Source organism: Dipodomys merriami, unplaced genomic scaffold (assembly GCF_024711535.1).
Source record: "Dipodomys merriami isolate MVZ:Mamm:240054 unplaced genomic scaffold, mDipMer1.0.p SCAF_4, whole genome shotgun sequence".
In the NCBI taxonomy this organism is placed as follows: Eukaryota; Metazoa; Chordata; class Mammalia; order Rodentia; family Heteromyidae; genus Dipodomys; species Dipodomys merriami.
The window spans coordinates 21,790,881-21,809,745 of record NW_027205603.1 but is presented as its reverse complement, the minus strand read 5'-3'; the positions used below and the strand labels follow the sequence as shown (position 1 = coordinate 21,809,745).

Sequence of the window (18,865 nt, the reverse complement as noted above, 5' to 3'; positions counted from 1 at the left end):
AGGTGGCTCAGTGGTAGAGCGCGCTTGCCTTGCATGCATGAGGCCCTGGGTTCAATTCCTCAGCACCACATAAGCAAAAAGAAAAAAGCCAGAAGTGGTGCTGTGGCTCAAGTGGTAGAACGCTAGCCTTGAGCTGAAGAGCTGAGGGACAGCACCCAGGCCCAGAGTTCAGGCCCCCACTATTTGAGACTTAGGAGACTCTTTAATTTTTTTTTTTTTTTTGGTCGGTCGTGGGGCTTGAACTCTGGGCCTGGGCGCTGTCCCTCAGCTCTTCAGTTCAAGGCAAGCGCTCTACCACTTGAGCTACAGCGCCACTTCCGGTTTTCTGGTGGTTTATTGGAGATAGGAGTCTCACGGTCTCTCCTGCCCGGGCTGGCTTTGAACCGCGATCCTCAGATCTCAGCCTCCTGAGTAGCTAGGATTACAGGCGTGAGCCACCAGAGCCCGGCTGAGACTCTTTATTTTCTAACACTCATATTTCAAGGGTTCAACAGCCATGCTGGCCACTGTGATTAATAGCATAGCTCTAGACTGGAGTATCTTGGCCAATAAACAAACACAGATTTAAGTAAAACTTCATATCTAGTCTTCCCAAGGATACAGCAATGGGCCACATTCAATAATTAAAGAACAGAATGAATGAAAACAATTTTACTTACTGAATTTGTGCACCATCCACAATTTGGCCCTGCTTGTATACATTCTCCACATGACTTGGCATTTGCTTTTAAACATCTATTTTTATCTGAAAAAAGAAAGATCACTTTACTTGAACTTTCACCAAAAAAAAAAAAGAAGAAAATTTTAAAATTGAGATCACATTGGCAAATAACACAATACATGTAAGCTAAATATAAACAGTCTAACCTAGTTAATCGAGCTAAACTAGACCTACCTCAGAGGGACCTTAATGATTTCAAATCACCTTGATTTTGAATCACCTTGAAAAGTTATAAAGGGACAGTTGTCCTATCTTTTGTACCAATGACTAGGTACTATTGGTACACGATACTCTGTATTTTTCAACGGTATAATGTCACAATCTATCATTCCAAAAGGCTACACATATCATGAGTTTAACTACACCTGAGCAAAGTAGTTTCTTTTTACATTATTCATGATACCATATCTATATTGGTTTACATTAGATTTCTGTACATACTGAAGAAATTATACTCTGCTTAGTTTCTTACCTTGTTTGTGGTATTCTGATACTGATACTGGGTTGTTCAAATTTATTAAGAGTTCCATTTACTGTTTCTTCCTTCACTTCTGCATGTACTAATCCCCCCATGCTCAGCACACTTAATTCTAATTAAGTGTACTTTTTGAGATGTGGAAAGAACTGAGTACCCGTGATTCCACATGTGGATACACCATAGTTTACAGAGATTTCTGGCTTTATTCTCATTGCTCTTCTACATGTGCCAACATTTCACAATTTGCAAAGAGTTTTTGATTAAAGAGCAAGACCATCTTCTAAAAAGTCAATTGCTCCTGGGTTGTATTTATACAACAACAGACAATACATAATCCACAACTTCACATTTACTTTAGTCGCTAATAGACATATTTCATGCTATCACTTTCCCTCTACTCACTTCAATTCTTTATAATTCTCAAAAATATTTGTGTATAGTCTATTCTACACGAATCCCTCTGTATTTTACTATCCTCATTTTAGACAGCAGGGATGGTGGAAGTCAAGGCACAGGCTTCATTATCCTCTTGGAAGGAGGATACTTTCCACCTGGGATCAGACAGGGGTACTGCAGGGCTTTCAGAAGAAGCAAAATCAACTGATTTACCATTTCCAGGAACCTAACTTAACCAAGAGTAATGTAAGATACTGAAGAAAAAGGAAAGAGAGATTGGGAAAATATTCTTTTTTACCTGTTTGGCCAAACACACAGCAAGTTGAACTGATCAGTCCAATCCAAACAATAAATTGTAAATTCATCTGAAATAGAAAATGTGCATCATTATAAGGAAATAAAATAAAAAGATGCTCTGCCCGATTTATTTCCTGTTGATATGATAAATGTAATACATCTCAAACCATTTTTCTACAAATCTTACATACTGTTCTTCCCCAGTAGGCTATCTCTTTCGTGCAAATAAGTTCCAAGCCAGAGCCTCAGAATCCATTCTTGCCATTCTCAAAATCAAATGGTTTTCACATGTAGTAAAATATCAAAAGTATTAATTTAATGAGCTCCAAAAGAATGTCAGTATCAAGTACTCCCCCAATACAAGAAAGCTATCTTTAAATCCAATCCAGACGTGCTGGTACATGTTTGTGGTCCCTGCTACCTGGAAGATGGGGCATTACAAAGACCCTAGTTTGAAAAATGAACTAAAAAGCAAAAGGACTAGGGGGAAGGAGGAAGGTGGCTCAAGAGGAGAGAGTATGTATCTGAGTTTAGTACCCACCAAGCTCAAATAAATAAAGTATGAGACTGCCAAGTGTCTTTCAAAATCTCTACAGAAAAAGTTAACACTCCATCTGTCAAACTTCCAGATATTAAATATGCAACTATTTTCTCAGAATCAGTGTTTTTGGATTTTACAATTTATACCTTACCAAATTTGCTCAAGGACTGCTATGCAACAGACCGCTAACCCACTCTTTGGTATCTTGGATCAGTACCTACAATCTCCACAATAACACTGAATATTTCTTTTAAAAATCTCTACCTCCGGAGGAGTACATCCTAAGAAGCTATTCAGTTGGTCAGACAGAGCACTTTAAATTTTGTCAAAGTAACACTGGGATCCTGTGCTTCCCCTGCTCAATGCTGGCTTCCCAGAGACAAAGGCTAAGAATAATCTGCACAGTCATCCACAGGGCTCACACCAGTTCTGCGGTGCCTGAAGCTGACAGTTTTGCTACAGTTTACAGTGCCAGTTGCCCAGCCGTCAACCAAAGCTGTCTTAACAATTCACCTTTCAAGGCCTACCTAAAAGATTCAATGCAGTACATCCAGAGTCTACAGTTCTAAGCAACTCAAATAATGCATTCCGTTCTGAAGGTTCTGACTAAAGAGAGGTGGAACATACAACTCCTGAGAAAAATAAAACTCATCATTGCGAGGAGTGGAGCTTCTGGAAAGCTTCCAAAGTGGATGGCATGAATATTTGTCCCATATAAGGACTGATACTTGTTTCTTCAGGCTACTTTAGTAACCACTGGACTGCCTTGAGCAATCTTCCAAATCTTCTAATTTAGGAAAAAAGCTACTAGATAACAAAATGTTTTCAAATATTCAAAGGTTACCTGAATATAAAGCATAAAGTAAGTGTGATGGACACTTTTTCCTTCTATAGATCTCAACAAGGCAAATAACAACCTTCTGAAACCCTACTCCTCTGGAAGAGTGCCAAGCCCAGGAGCAAGCAAAACAAGACTCCAATGTTAAAGAACAGCTGAGCGCACAGGGATGGTTCTGGAAACAGCTTAAGGACAGCCCTCAACTCTCCAGTGACTACTAAGCACACTAGCAACAAAGAGGCTGTTGCTGGCTGATGGTGTTTGTAAATGGCCAGGTTTCAGGGATATGAAGAAGCAAAAAAGATGACAGCAGTTAAGAATAAAGAAGAAATCTAGGGACAATGAAGATGACATTGATTAAGTATAAAGAAGGTGGCTCAAGCCTGTAAGCCTAGCTACTTGGGAGGCAGAGATGGAGGATCATAGTTTAAGGACAGCCTAGGCAAAAAGAAATTAACATCTCAACCAGTGGCTGGGTTCAGTGGTGTTGGTCTATACCTATAATCCAAGCTACAATTGAATTATAATGATGGAGCACAGTGGTGAATACTGTTCTCCCTAACAACACAGCAAAACACAATCTGAAGGATCACAGTCCACAGATCCTACCTCAAAAATAACCAACACAAAAAGAAGCTGTGGGTGTGTCTCAAGTGGTAGTGAACCTGCATCTCAAGTACAAGGTCCTACGGCGAATTTCCAATACTGCCAAAAAAGGGGGAAAAAAAGTTGACTCCCTACCTTAAAAACATCTAAAGCAAAGCAATAGCTACAAGTCTGTCTCAAATGATAAAGCATCTCTCTGGAAAGCATGAGGCCAAGTCCAAAGCTCAGGGAAGGATGGGTGCAAAGGAGGCTACAAGAAGCAAAGGGAAGGTTTAGAACCCCTTTGCACAGTATTTTCACAATAAAAAACTTAATTTAAAAAAAAAGGAGTTGCCATTTAACAAAGCAGTTTATGAATATAATGCATCTTGAGGGAATTCTTTACTACCAAAGAATTTACAAAAGCAGTATTTAACACACTCTATCCTTCCTAAGGCCCTTTCCAACCCTGGACTTCACTCTATGTCTGTGGAGCTTCATCCAGACAACTAGGTCACAATCTGTGCCTTACTAGTAAATACAAACATGGCTCTTGAAGGAACTTTCTAATTCAAAAACAAAAATACAGGTAATTGCCAGGGTCAGTAGCTTATATCTGTAATTGTAGCTACTCAGGAGGCTGAGATCTGAGGATCAGAGCTCAGGCAGGCAGGAAAGTAAATCTCCAATGAACTACCCAAAAAGAAACAACAGGTGGAGCTGTGGCTTAACTGGTAAGGAACTAGCCTTGAGAAACAAAAGAACAAAAAACTCAGGGACAGCACCAAGGCCTAGGACCTGAGGTCAAGCCCCAATAATGGCACAAAAATATAAAAAGAAAAGAAAAAGATTATCATGTAATTACAATATGATGTGATGGTTTCTGTAATGAAGACAGAACACAGTGCAAAGAGGACATAAAAATCAGGACAGTCAAGAGCTTCTCAGAGACAGCAAAATACCAGCCAGAAATGGAGACAGGCAGGAAGGCAAGTAAGAGAAGACACTCCATGTCTAGGCCTACATATGCAAACCATGGAACACTGAGAGAAGTTATAAAACTTCTTTCTAATCCTGCATCTAAATATACACGTCCGGGTGCATCCTCCACATACATCTACAGTTGGAATTCTTGATCTCATGTTTCCTCTCTTTTCAGAGAAAAAGAGTAGGAGGAAAAGTATGTTTCGTAGCTGTAAGTTGTTGGTGAGATGAATTGTTTCATCCTAATAAGTGTCTATTATAAATATATTTTAAATCAGTAAAAAAAAGTATCTAAAATAATTTCTGAGAATTAAATAATGGAAATAATAGGAACCAACAGTAGGCAGGCAGGAGAGGCTAGATTACAGAGACGTTAGGTGCTATTTCAGTGTAAGGAATTCAAATACTATCCTACAAATTTAGAGGAAGCAGATAAAAATTGGAGTAGGATAAGATGGCACACATACATAACAAGAAATTAGAGGGAGCCAGGCACCAGTGGGTCACACCTGTAATTCTAACTACTCAGGAGGTTGAGATATAATGATCATGGTTCAAAGCCATCCCAGGCAGAAAAGTTGGTGAGACTCTTACCACCAATAAGCTAGTCGGAAAGAAAAAGCCAGAAGTGGTGCTGTGGCACAAGCACTAGGGCGCTAGCCTTGAGCACAAAGAGGCTCAGGGACAGCACCCAGGCCCTGAGTTCAAGCCCCAGGACCTTAAAAAAAAAATAGAGAGGAAGATAGAAGCTTAAAAGGCAATCATCACACTTAGGAAGATTGTTCATTCAAAGTCAGCTTGGGCAGGACCCTATCTCAAAAAGGGGGGGGGGGGAGTAGGGAGGTGAAAGGGAAAGGGAAGGGGGAGGGAAAGAGGAGGGAAGGGGGAGAGAAGGGGGAGGGAAGGGGAGGGAAGGGGGAGGAGAATGGGAAGGAAGGGGGAGGAGAAGGAGAGGAGGAGGAAGGAAGAGCAAAGGGAAGAGAAAAAGGGACCAGCCACATAAGTGGCTTGTGCCTATAATCCAGGCTGCTCAGAAGGCAAGGATCCAGGGGATTGCAAGTGACATGTCATCATTTATGCAATTTAAAAATAACAAATATGTAAGTGATTAGAAGAGACAGGTACCTGGCCTTATATACTTGCTTGGATGAGGAAGAGTGGGGGAAAAAAACTAGAATGTTTAAGTTAAAAAGTCAAGGGGGGAGGGGGCGGGGTTGGTGGACCACTTGATTGGCATGTGCAAGAGGGTGTGTCCTTCCTAGGAGCCTCCTAGACAAAAATGTCCTAAAAAGGGAATGGTGATAGGGAAGGAAATGATACATTTTGTTTTAGAAATGTGAAATGGCTGCTTCAAGTCTAGGACAGACACCTGCCCCAGGTGAAGACATATGGATTTCAGGCAAGAGGTCAGGTTTACAGACAGACACAGAAATGACATCATCTAGGTTGTAACTGAAATTATGACAGCAAATAAAACTGTATAGAAAAAGAATATTTAACAAGTAGCCAGGCACACCAATGGCACACACCTGTAATTCTAGCTACTCAGGAAGCTGAGATATGAGAATTGTAGTTAGATGCCAGCTTGGGCAGCAAAGTCCTTGAGCCTCTTTTCTCCAATTAACCAGCAAAAAGCCAGAAGTATAGGTGTGTCTCCATTGGTAGAGTAAGCAAAAAGGCTCAGGGACAGTACCTAGGACCTGAGTTCCAACCCTAGGACTGGCACCAAAACACACACATACAGGAAGAAAGAAGAGCTGACAGCAGACTTAAAAAGTTGAATGGGGGCTGGGAAGGTGGCTCAGTGGTAGAGCACTTGTCTTGCATGCATGAGGCCTTGGGTTTGATTCCTCAGTACCACATAAGCAACAAGAAAAAAGCTGGAAGTGGCAACACTGTAGCTCAAGTGGTAGAGCGCTAGCCTTGAGCTGAAGAGCTGAGGGACAGTGCCCAGGCCCAGAGTTCAGGCCCCACGACCAGACCCCCCCCAAAAAAAGTACTGAGATCACCTCAAAGGAAAAAAAAACCCACAATCACGGTGGGTGGTGGATAACACGGCTAGTAAGAACAGAAATTAAGACTAAAGTTTCTTAGATCAAGGGGAAGCAAACTTAGGAGAAACTAAGAGGGACCCCCCCCCCCCGACAGACACTTCACTAGCAGAAACTTGAATGAAAGTTCAACGTTAGGTTTCTCAAACAAAATTATTTGTTTAATTTCATTCAGGGACTGCCTCACTGTGGACCACTGAAGAACATATAGAAGACACAGACAAGAATACTAGACTAGGGCTGGGAAGGTGGCTCAGTGGTAGAGTGCTTGCCTTGCATGCATGAGGCCCTGGGTTCAATTCCCCAGCACCACATAAACAAAAAGAAAAAAGCCAGAAGTGGTACTGTGGCTCAACTGATAGAGCGCTAGCCTTGAGCTGAAGAGCTGAAGGACAGCGCCCAGGCCCAGAGTTCAGGCCCCACGACCGACAAAAAATAATAATAATAATAATAAAAAAAAGAATACTAGACTACACTGAATTTTGATGATTTAAGAGAATATACAACCAAGTTATTTCATTACTACAGGAAAGAGGGGGAAAAGCCTTTTGGACTGACGATGCAGCTTAGTAGTACAGTGCTTTGCTTAGAGGTATGAGGCCCTGAGAAGAATTCAGACTTTTATTTCAATACCATTGAATCATAACAAAGACAAAAATAATAACATCTTAGATGGGTGCTGGTAGCTCATGTCTGTAATCCTAGCTACTCAGGAGACTGAGATCTGAGGATCACAGATGGAAACCAGCCCAGACAGAAAGTCTTTGGAGACTTACCTCCAATTAATCAGCAAAAAGCCAAAAGCGGAAGTGTGGCTCAGTGGTAAAGCAAAAAAAAAGCCAAGGAAAAGTGAAAGGGCCTGAGTTCAATACTCAGTACCAGACAATAATAATAATGTACACTGAAGACTCTGGTAAGAAATGGTATTCTTTGTTTTACAGATGAGGAAGCAAACTAAAGAGAAGTTAAATAACAGAACAAGAAGGAAAAGAAAGTTACTAAGGGTGAGCAAGTATAACTTGGCAACTGAACTGAGAAGCTATGATCTGACTTTGTGCCCCAAGAAACTAAATTTTGAAGGTCTACTTAAGTCTGAAGGCCTACACTAGTTTTAAAGGAAGAGCATCCATCTAATATTAGTATTGACTCACAGTACAGAAATAGAAAAGGCTTATAATATTCTATGAGTTTAGTTATTGGGCATTCAGAATAAACAGAATAAACAAAAAGTTATTTTGTTACTCTGGCATATTTTATCAACAAGTTATTTTGTTATCGTGTTATCTAAGTAGAAATACAAGCTGTTTAGCTTATTCCTACATAAGTATTCCACAACAAGGCCATTTTTTACCATATTCATTTTATCTAAGGATTCATAATTCATTCCAAGTAAAAGAATGTCATTTTAGTTGGTAATAACCCAAGTACATTTGCACTTTCCCATGGTCAAAAATTGTAAACAGTGTTTGAATCATCACAGTAAGCTTATCTTTGCTTGTAAAGACTAATATGGTGTTACATCCTATCCAAACTTTCAAATACATATCACTGTAATATTTTTAAACAAGGTTATAAACAACTCATGTGCCATTTCCTTTTGCATTTCCTTTTGCATTTACAGATGAAAGCTCTAAAAACTTTTGATATAAAGAATAATCTTTACTCTTGAGACTAAAAGAGCTTTAACTTTAGAATATATGTGCATATATGAGGTTGTTTAGGCATAGAACACACATTTAAACATAAAATTCATTTTATGTTTCACACTGACAAATCTGAAGTAATTTTGAGTACACCTGTAAATGACTGACCCGTGAGGCCAAGTATAAAATGACTCAACTGATAGCACACTCCACATGTGAGGAGTTGAGATTTTCAGACCAGGGATGTTCTCAATCTATACTATCTTCAAAGAAATTAATAACATACTTAGAAAAAAATTATTTTAAAAAAATAGCAATTTGGTCAGACACCAGTGGCTCATGCCTGTAAATCCTAGCTACTCAGGAGGCTGAGATCTGAGGAATGCAGTTCAAAGCCAGCCTCTGCAAAGAAAGTCCATGAGACTCTTATCTCCCAATTAACCACCCCAGAAAACCAGAAGTGGTGCTGTGGCTCAAGTGGCAGAACACTCACCTTGAGTTGAAGAGCTGAGGGACAGCACCCAGGCCCAGAGTTCAAACCCCACGACCAACAAAAAAACAAAAACTAGTAATTTACATTTAAATCAGTTTTAAAATAAGGTGCCTCGAAGCCAATTCACATAAGAAATTGCTACCAGATTTCTTTCTATAAAACATTTTTTGTAGCTGGGCGCCAGTGGCTCACACCTGTAATCCTAGCTACTGAGGAAGGCTGAGAGCCAAGGATGGCAGTTCAAAGCCAGCCTGGGCAGGAAAGTCAGGGTGACTCCCCTCTCAAATAAACTATTGAGAAGTTGGAAGTAACACTGTGGCTCAAGTGGAAGTGTGCTAAACTTCAGCAGAAGAAACTTAGGAACAATGCCCAGGTCTTAAATTCAAGCCCCATGTCCAAAAAAAGAGGGGCAGGGGGCGGGGAGAGAAGGATATACTTAGAGGGATAGGAGGGTTTGAACTCAATGTTGGCACTCTACCACTGGAGTCACAGCTCTAGTTACGGTTCTTTGCTAGTTAATTGGAGATAGAGAGTCTTGCAGATTTGTCTGCCCAGATTGGCCTGGAAACTTCAACCTCAGAGCTCATCCTCTTGAGTAGCAAGAATTATAAGGACGAGCCACCTCATACATGCTTGGCTTTTTCTACAAAATCATTTATTAAGTTCAAGTTAACAAATATTTACTGCATACTTACCATGTGCCAGACACATAAGTGACAGCTGTGTCAAAAGCCCAGGCTTACGTTTCTTAATGAAAAGCTAAACATTCTCATCACTCAAATACTTCATTTTCTCCATCACAGCATTTTAAAATATTTTTGCCTTGATGACAGAAGATTCTGATACCTATATTAAGGAATAACAATGGCTTCCAAAAATGTAATGAGGTTAAATCTGTCCCAAATCTTTTTTTTTTTTTGGTTGTGGGGGCTGAGCTCTGGGCCTGGGTGCTGTCCCTCAGCCCTGGGTGCCGTCCCTCAGCTATTCAGCTCAAGATGAGCATTTTACCACTTGAGCCACAGCGCCACTTCTGGCTTTTTCTGCTTATATGGTGCTGAAGAATTGAACCCAGGGCCTCATATATATGAGGCAAGCACTCTACCACTGAGTCAACTTCCCAGCCCCCCCCAAATCTCTTCAATTAGTACTTCTTGTATATGAATTTAAAGGAAAAAAATGAGTAGCCAATAAGAGATTTGAATATTAAAAAAATCAATATATTCCAGAAAAAGAAAACACTGAAACTGAAATCTCCAAGTTCAACATGTGGATGCTTCTACTTGTCTCCCACAGTGAGTAATACAATGTGAGAAGAGGAAGGGAAAAAGGGGTGTACTGAGATCTATACCACTGAAGGGTGAGATGCAGGAATAAAGCTGTGCCAGGGCAAGAACACCTTTACCTTCCAGGAAGAAAAATAAAAACTCAAAATTTCTTTGCTTCAATCCAAAAGGAAGAGGGGTAGTGGTAACTAGGGAGGTAGTCATGACTCAAATAACAAGCAAGATGAAATGAAATTAAAAATTTAGCAGAGGGGCTGGGAAGGTGGCTCAGTGGTAGAGCGCTTGCCTTGCATGCCTGAGGCCCTGGGTTCAATTCCTCAGCACCACGTAAGCAAAAAGAAAAAAAACCGGAAGTGGCGCTGTGGTTCAAGTGGTAAAGTGCTAGCCTTGAGGTGAAGAGCTGAGGGACAGTGCCCAGGCCCAGAGTTCAGGCCCTAAGACGGGACCCCCCCCCCAAAAAAGATGCAGATGCCTCTAACCCAAGGCTAAGATGTAACTAACACCTAATTTCAATCACCTCCACTCCTCCTTACCCTAACCTCCCCCTCAACACACACTCAGAACAGTATTAGGAACTAGAAAACCATTTAACCAAACTCACTGCTCTCACCCAGCAAGAAAAAAAAGCCAGCTGAAGGAACTTCATATACAAGATAATATTAGCCTGAGGCTACTAACTCCAGCAACAAAGACTTGTTTGATCCAATGCTGTAGACTCAGAAAATACTTTTAAACTTGGGAACAGTTTACAACACAGCTTAGGATACTTTAAGAAAGTTGCATAAAAACAGGCTAAAGTTAAATTTATCACTAAAGACTACTCTACCCACAATCCCAGAAAAATGAGAATACATAGAGAAACTCCTTCATCACCAACCAGTGTACTATACTACAAGGGAAAACTATAAAGAACCCATATGCTCCAATGCATGCAAAGTAATACCTAGGAAAAATACCAACAGGATAAAAAAATGAATGTCAGTGAAGAATTTTCTCTGAAAAATACAAGAAAATATACAGAATTTATCATGCTCCTCAAATGTAGAAAAACTAGATGGTTATAGTGATTCAAAAACCAGGCTGGATAGTAACTCAGGAGTAGAGAAAGTATCAACTCACTGTTTAGAGTGAATAATTATACCCACTCTAGAAATAATTTCAAATTTTAAACAACAACTACTGATTTTTGTCCCGACTCCCTCTGCTCCTCACCTTAAATACATAACACTTTAAAACCAAATTAAATATGGGGGAAAACCTTTGGTTTATTTCTTTTTTCTTTCTTTCTTTCTTTTTTTTTTTTTTTGGTTGGTCGTGGGGCTTGAACTCTGGGCCTAGGCACTGTCCCTGCGCTCTTCAGCTCAAGGCAAGCGCTCTACCACTTGAGCCACAGCGCCACTTCCAAAGGGGGGGGGGGGGAACCTTTGCATCAGTAAACTGGAAATGGTATCTCATGTAGTTGGCAGAATAAAATATGACATTAGCATATAAAGGTTCTCAGCAACAAACACCTTTACAATGATCTACAATACAAAATTTACCTGAATTCATTTTGTAACACCAAGCTGTTTGCTGGTAATGGACTTCTAAAATAAGAACCTGAATGTTTAATAAGTGGTCTCTAATTTGCAGGGGGTGTAAACATGCACACACGTGTACATGTCCTAGGGACTAAAATCAGAGCCTCCAGGATCCTAAGCACAGAATTCTAAGGTTCTACCACTGAGCTACAACTAAAAACTCAGCAATCTTTTATAAGCCATTCCTCCTAATAAGTGTAACTTGCTCCCTACTATAATTTTGTTATTTTCCAAATGAAATGTGAAATGTCCTGCTTTTCCAAACTTAAACCACTGCCATCCCAATAATCAAATAGGACCCCATTGCTACTCTTCAAAAAATAAAATCAAAATAGGAAATAGCGCATATATCAGCCATAATATACTGGATGCAATGGAAACTACTAAAATTCACTATTCCTAATCTCATAGAGTACATCTTTACTCAATATGTATATATTCAATGAACATTTATACACTGAAATGAGCCTTCCAGACTTCAAATGGTACATATCTGACTTGAATGTAAATATTCCCCTTATCCCTCCAATGAACTATACTTGCTAAGGAAAAATATAATGCTCATTGTTCTTTTCCTCAAAAACCATTAAGGAGTATCCACTCTAAGATTTTCTTTGGCTTTTCTTACATTTTCCTGAACTGAATACGACTTGGTCCAATTAGACAATTGACTCAAACAACAAAGTCTATACTTTTTCTGTAATTAATATTAACAAACTATAACGTACAGGTGAGCTATATCCAGACCACAAGACAAGAGTTTGACTGAATGTATTGGTGGGACACTATTCTGGCTCCCATAGCTACTCATGATGGAAAGAGAAATGCACTCTACGTAAGTACCTAGATCAGACAGTGGCTATCTTTCTGCCCACAGAATGAGGGACATGTAGACCATTTTACAGGACAGATCTGAAAAACCAAAGGTGGAGTGTCTTGACAAAAGCCACACAGACATTCAGTGGCAAGACCTCCAATCAAGAATCCTTTACTACAATCAAATTCCTGCTCTCCCTTGTCTAAAAACAACCATCACAAAGTGTAAGTGTTTACCTCCCCACCTCCATGGCATCAGATATATGAGTTCTGGAGGCCTGTATAATGGGAGAGGTCCTGTGCGTAGGAAGTGTGTGTGAATATGCAGATATATATGCATGTTTGTACATTTGTTTATATCTGACACTGTTCCTTTCTCATACACATTTCATGGTGTATGTACAGTAAGCATAATGCCAAAGATATTTAACCTTATCTTCTAAAGCCACAAACGAAAAATAAACTTTGAAGTCAATTGACTTCTGAAAAACCCACATCATTTTGTAAAATAAAAGCTGAATCAGTAAAAGGTCATTTTTAAACAAATGAGAGATATATGAAATATAATTTGGCCCTTTTTATGTACTGATCCCAACAAACGAGATACATACTTCTCAGTTAGCTATTTTGAAGCTGCAGGTATTGAGTTTTATGGAGTGCCCCTCTTCTAACCTTGGTAACTATAACCTGCAGCTACGGAGCCTGCTACTTTCCTTCAGTGCAGAGGATTAGGACTTACTCTCTTTCCTACCCTCTCTCCCCTTCCAACATGGAACACTCAAAAACACAACCAAAGTCAGAAAGAACACTACTAATTTACTAATACAGATTCTCACATATTTATACAATCCTCTAGGATTCTACCCACAATGAATCTTCTAAGATAAATTTGGTTTGTTACACATCAGAAATTTAAATTTAAATTCTCAGAACTCAAAAGTTCTCTTAAACTTTTACCAGTTACAACATGTTTATTTCAGCTCACAAGACCACCATAGTTAAGAGCAAGGCAGTTCACTTTAAAAGGGAATTAGCAAGGCTGGTGCCTGTGGCTCACCCCTGTAATCCTAGCTACACAGGAATGAGATGTAGGGGAATTTTAATTTAAAGCCAGTCCTGAAAGAAAAGTCTATAGAATCCACCTCCAATTAACCAGTAAAATGCCGAACTAGAGATAGGGCTCAAGTTGGTACAGTGCCAGCTGTGAATGCACAGGAAACCCAAATGAGAGCTTGAGGCCACTGTTCAATTCTATTATCTGGCCTATGCACATGCACGTGCACACACACACACAGAGAAATATTAACACTTCTCCTCCTCACCTAGAAGCCACAATTCTTGTCCCAAGAAACCAAACAATAAGGATACTATATTAAGTAGCAAGCACTCTCATGAGCACTTGATCAATTTTGACTATCTCAGGAGCTGACCCAGTGTCCCTCCTAGAATTAGGCGTTTCATCAATTTCAATGAAGAACTAGATTTGTATTCAGTGATGTTAATTTGGGGCAGATTTAAATTATGTTGACCAGGGAATGATGAAGTTAATTTCATTATCATTAGTATTACTAAATCCAGTAATTTTCATGCATAGAATGTTGAGGACTGAAAACATTTTTGAGGCATTCGAGGTCCCCTGAACTACACAGAAGACTCTAAGTTAACTGTCTTAAGATTTTTGTAAAACTTCACAGTCTTTTAGAAAAAGAAAAAAAAATCAGATAATTAAATTGTAGTTGTGAAAAGCCACCCATGAGTTAAGATGGAATTTATTTGCTTTCGGTTCACATCAGTACAAAGTCTTTTTAGCTAGCATTCTAATAACATCTCCCCAAATAAAATACTGATGTTGCATCTCTTCCCTCTCTCACACTTGACCTTCATTTATTTAATATTGACCAGTAAGCCAAAATTAGAACAAAATACCAGCGGGAGTCCTGTCCTGTTTCCTCTAAAAGTTGTCTAATACATACAAAGGACTATAAAGTGTTCAAGAAAGAAATTCATAATAATAGCTCTTCAGGAGTCAAGATCTGGAAATCACAATAAGGAGTATCTCCAATTCACCGCCCAAAAAACCGAACTGCAGGCATATCTCAAGAGGTAGACTGTCATCAATCAACAGAAAGAACCCAGATCAAAGACAACACAGCTCGAGTTCAAGCTCAGAACACATACACCTACACACACATACACATACACACACACACACACACACACACACACACACACACACACACACACAGAGCGAGAGAGCAAGAGGGTGAGCGAGATCCAAATTCATGTAACATTTATTTTTATAGGTGGAAAAGAGCAACAAAATAACCACAAAGTGACCCAAACCAATCTTACTAGCAACCAAAATATATTGAAAAGTTCCTATCATCTTTCGATATGCCAACGATTGGTGAAAGTGAGCCAATACTGAGTACCTACAGCTAACTGTTTGACAGTTTATTTTAGTACACTTCCACGCCCGGCTCACATCACAATTAATTTTCAAACTAGTGCAAAAATGAGGAAAGTTATTTAAACGTGGGCTCTGGAACTAGCTTGACCACAGGAAATCTTCAAGTTCTCTGGATCGCCACAGGAAAATTATGTACATTCCTTCTACCTCAGTTTCCTCATTTGTAAAAAGGGGATTAAAAAACAGTCCCTACACCTCAAGTGATTGAGTCAGCTCCAGACTTAAACTGAAATAGCGCTTGTACATTCAGGCCAAAGGCTAAGCCCGGCGGCTCTCAATAACATTATTCTAGTATTGTATTATATACTACCTACACACACCTAATAGCATTATCACTAGTGTAGGCGCTCTTTCCTACTGTAGATGAGAAAAAGGAAAGAGTGTGAGTTACTGGGACACGACAATTTAGTGACACTTTGTGAAGGCATTAAATGTAGAATTCCGACCAACCGACACTGTTACTCAGAAGCCTAAGAAAGGGAACAGACGGGAGGAATAAGCCTGCCCAGGCCTGCTCCCCGGGCTGCCCACTAGCGGAGCCCGGCTCGCGTGTGCCCCACTTAGGAAGGCGGTCCCGGGCTGGGTCCCGGCCAGGCCGCGGCGGGGGTGGGGGCGCGGCGAGCCGCCCCGGACCGCCCCGGCGAGGCCCCATCTCGCCGGCTCCGCACGCGCTGCGCCCGCGGGTCCCAGGCGCGCCTGGCCCGCAGCGGAGGCCGCATGGAGCGCAGGCCGCACGGAGCGCAGGCCGCGGACCGCCGCAACCTAGCCGGACCTGACAGTGCCCACTGGGGACCGGGCCGAGGCCGGCTCAGCGTCCCGGGGCCGCGGCGCCGGGAAGGGGACGTGGGTTCGCGGCGGGAGGTCGGCCAACATGCCCGTAGCGGAAGAAGGGGTCCCCCCCTACCCCCACCTCCCGCCCCGCCTGCGGAGCACCCCGGCCGCCCCTACCTTCTCCCGCGGCGCCTACTGCTCCGCCGCGCGCTGGGCCTCTCCGCGGGCTGGCGCGGCCTCCGGGTCTCGGGCGCGGCTGGCGGCGGCTCCTCCTCCCGGGGGCGGGACGAGGAGCCCGGGCCGCTCGTGACGCCGTCCAGCAGGAAACAACCCCGGCGCGCCGCCTCCCCAGCGCGGCCGCTCCCGCTCTGGAGCGGGCCGCCGCCGCCCTCTCCCTCTCCCTCCGGAAACGCATTCCTCCCGGGCCGCGTCAGCCGCGCCCGGGGCGCAGAGGAGGAGCTGGGGGCGGAAGAGCTGGACTGGGACAAAGGAGCCCTCGAGGCGGGGCGGGGCGGGCCGGGGCGGGCCGGGGCGGCGGGAGCGGGCGGGGGCGGCGCTGGCTGTCGGGCCGGAGCTGGCGGGGGCGGCCGGCGGGGCCGGGCGGGCCGGGCGGGCCGGGCTCCGTTCTTTGCGAGTCCGGGGACTGAGGGCACCTGCGGGCCGTGGGCACCCGCGGGCGGCAGAGGGCGCGTCTTTGACGGGCCACGTAGTTCTGCCCTCCCGGAGCGTCCCGTGGCGCCGTGGGCCCTGGAAGCCCAGCTTTGCCCCAAGCGGAGTGGACTGGTAACCCACCACCCAGGCCTTCCCGGGGCCGAGATCGCGCCGCCCCTAGGGGAGGAAATCAGAGGAAGCCCATTTAGTCTCCCAGGAGTGCTTGACTTGGGCTGTGAGGGCGATGAAGGCTTGGGGAAAGTGGGAGCCGGGGGGGGGGGGGGGGGGTAAGAGGGGGTACGGGAACGAGTGACTTAGGGAGCTGCTTTTGACCAAGTGATCGTGGAAAGTCCAATTGTGGATGACAAGGAAGGAGTTCAGCTGTTTGGTTTGGTTTTGGGGGAGGAGGACTTGGGGGCTGTAAAAAGACCAAGGGACCCGAAATACGCATTATGAGATTGGTTGGGCACGTTTGGATTAGAGGATTGCAATCGACCCCAAACCACATCATAATGAAACCCAGGACTGCAGAACGCACGTGGCTGGCATGCTGTCTCCCAGTCACCGGAAAAACTGTGGCACTCAAGCAGGAAGACAGCTCAGATTTCCAGGTTCATCATCCTGAGAAGTCATGTTTCTGTTGTGGGAGATTTAGAGACTCGAATGCCCCTTTGATGGCCAATCTTAAACAAATACAAGAGAAAATAAATTAATACCATCTATGGAAAGTTTGCTCGGTACTCTCCAGCAAAATCCAACTTCTCCGTTAGCTAAGTTCATTTCTTAGGAAATGAACATTATTTTCCCAATTAACAGAGGACCAAGCTGAGGAAATCGTTTCTATATTCACAGCCCAAGTAAAGTTCAGAACACTCTTGACTTTAAAGTTATTGTTAGAGTTGTTCAGAATTAGCCCGATGACTGCACATGAAACCGTGTAAATTAAAAAGCCCGATTTATCCGTATTTGACTTTATTCCATCTCTCTTTCCCTCTTTGTCATTTGAGGAGTCATCAACAATCGTTGCCACAAGAACCTTAATTAGGTTCACATTTATCCACTTTTAAACTAAAAGGACTTTGAAACCACTGAATGTTTTTAACACCAGTAGCAAACACTTTACCAGAGTACATAATAAGGACTCAGCTAAGATTTGGTAAATGAGCAAATGAGTCATCTTGCTTCGCCAAAACTAGGTTAGAACATTGCCTGGGGGTATGGAAAAAGATTGACATATTTGCTGAGAAAAGTTGTGCCTGAGCAGTATGTTTATCTTGTGATTTCATACAAATATTAATAGGTAGACCGTTAGCTAACTATATAATTTATGACTACTCCCAACAAAAGTTGGCCAGCCATTCCATGCTCAATGAGAAATCCTAGTAAGTAGGCATAGTACAGATTACATTGCTGGATCGTCATGAGAGAACAGGTATTCTTGTATCCAAGGTAAATCCATACTTTGTCTATACTAGTTCCCAGTTATTGTTGTCTCTGGCTCACAAGTCATCATGTCAAGTAAAGTTAACCTTTAGTTTTTTGCACAGTGTTACTGCTTGCTCTTCAAAATGTGGAAGACTCTTCAAACCTACTATTTTAACCTTTCAAAGTTGCTCACCAATCAGCAGCTGCCTGATTGTCTCAATTAGCTTTTAATGCCTATTTGTAATTATAAACAGTTTTCCATAATGAAAACGATACAGAATTTTCTGCTGCTGCTCTGGATGGGAAGAACCCACATAACTTTTTGTTTCAGCAGCTGGCAGAGACCATAGGCCAGAACACAAAGGCCAGTGCTGTTGTGGCATCCTTGGGTTCATGTCTCAGGAATAAAGTCCAAGAGGACAAAGGAGAATAAGTGTGAATAATATTTTTCTGTTCCAGTTCTGGGGCTTGAACTCAAGGCCTGGGAGCTCTTCCTGAGCTTTTTTTGCCCAAGGCTAGTGCTTCACAAGCCACAGCTCCACTCCCCACTTTTTTGGTGCTTAATTGGAGATAAGAGTCTCTCAAGTTTTCCTGCCTTGGCTGGCTTTGAACCATGATCCTCAAAATTCAAACAAGTCGTTTAAGGATTCAGGTGGACCTGTTGCAACAATGAGAAGTACAAAATGTCATGTCAAAACCAACTTTACAATGTCGGTGTGGGGGGGGGAGGGGAGTATAATTGGGTGGGGGGAGGGGGGAGGCTGGGAAGGGAGGTGAAGGGTAAACAGAGGAGGAGGCTGCAATGCTTGGTAAGAAATGTATGCATTATTCTGCCCATGTAA

At 42.4% G+C, this 18,865-nt stretch overlaps 1 protein-coding gene across 2 annotated transcripts in view; it reads right to left on the bottom strand.

Annotated features, from left to right (window-relative positions):
- Itgb1 (integrin subunit beta 1) overlaps positions 1-16,226 on the bottom strand; it is a 45,495-nt gene extending 29,269 nt beyond the window's left edge. Inside the window, exons 1-3 of one of the 2 annotated variants that reach the window (XM_069990673.1) lie at positions 16,125-16,226; positions 1,894-1,960; positions 660-745 (exon numbers count right to left, since the gene is read on the bottom strand). In XM_069990673.1, coding sequence (XP_069846774.1) covers positions 660-745; positions 1,894-1,960 — 153 coding nt within the window. In that variant the 5' untranslated portion in view covers positions 16,125-16,226. Of the gene's footprint in view, positions 1-659; positions 746-1,893; positions 1,961-9,722; positions 9,821-16,124 lie in introns of those variants that run through there. The other variant, XM_069990672.1, reaches the window with a different exon arrangement.
- Between the last annotated feature and the right edge of the window lie 2,639 nt (positions 16,227-18,865).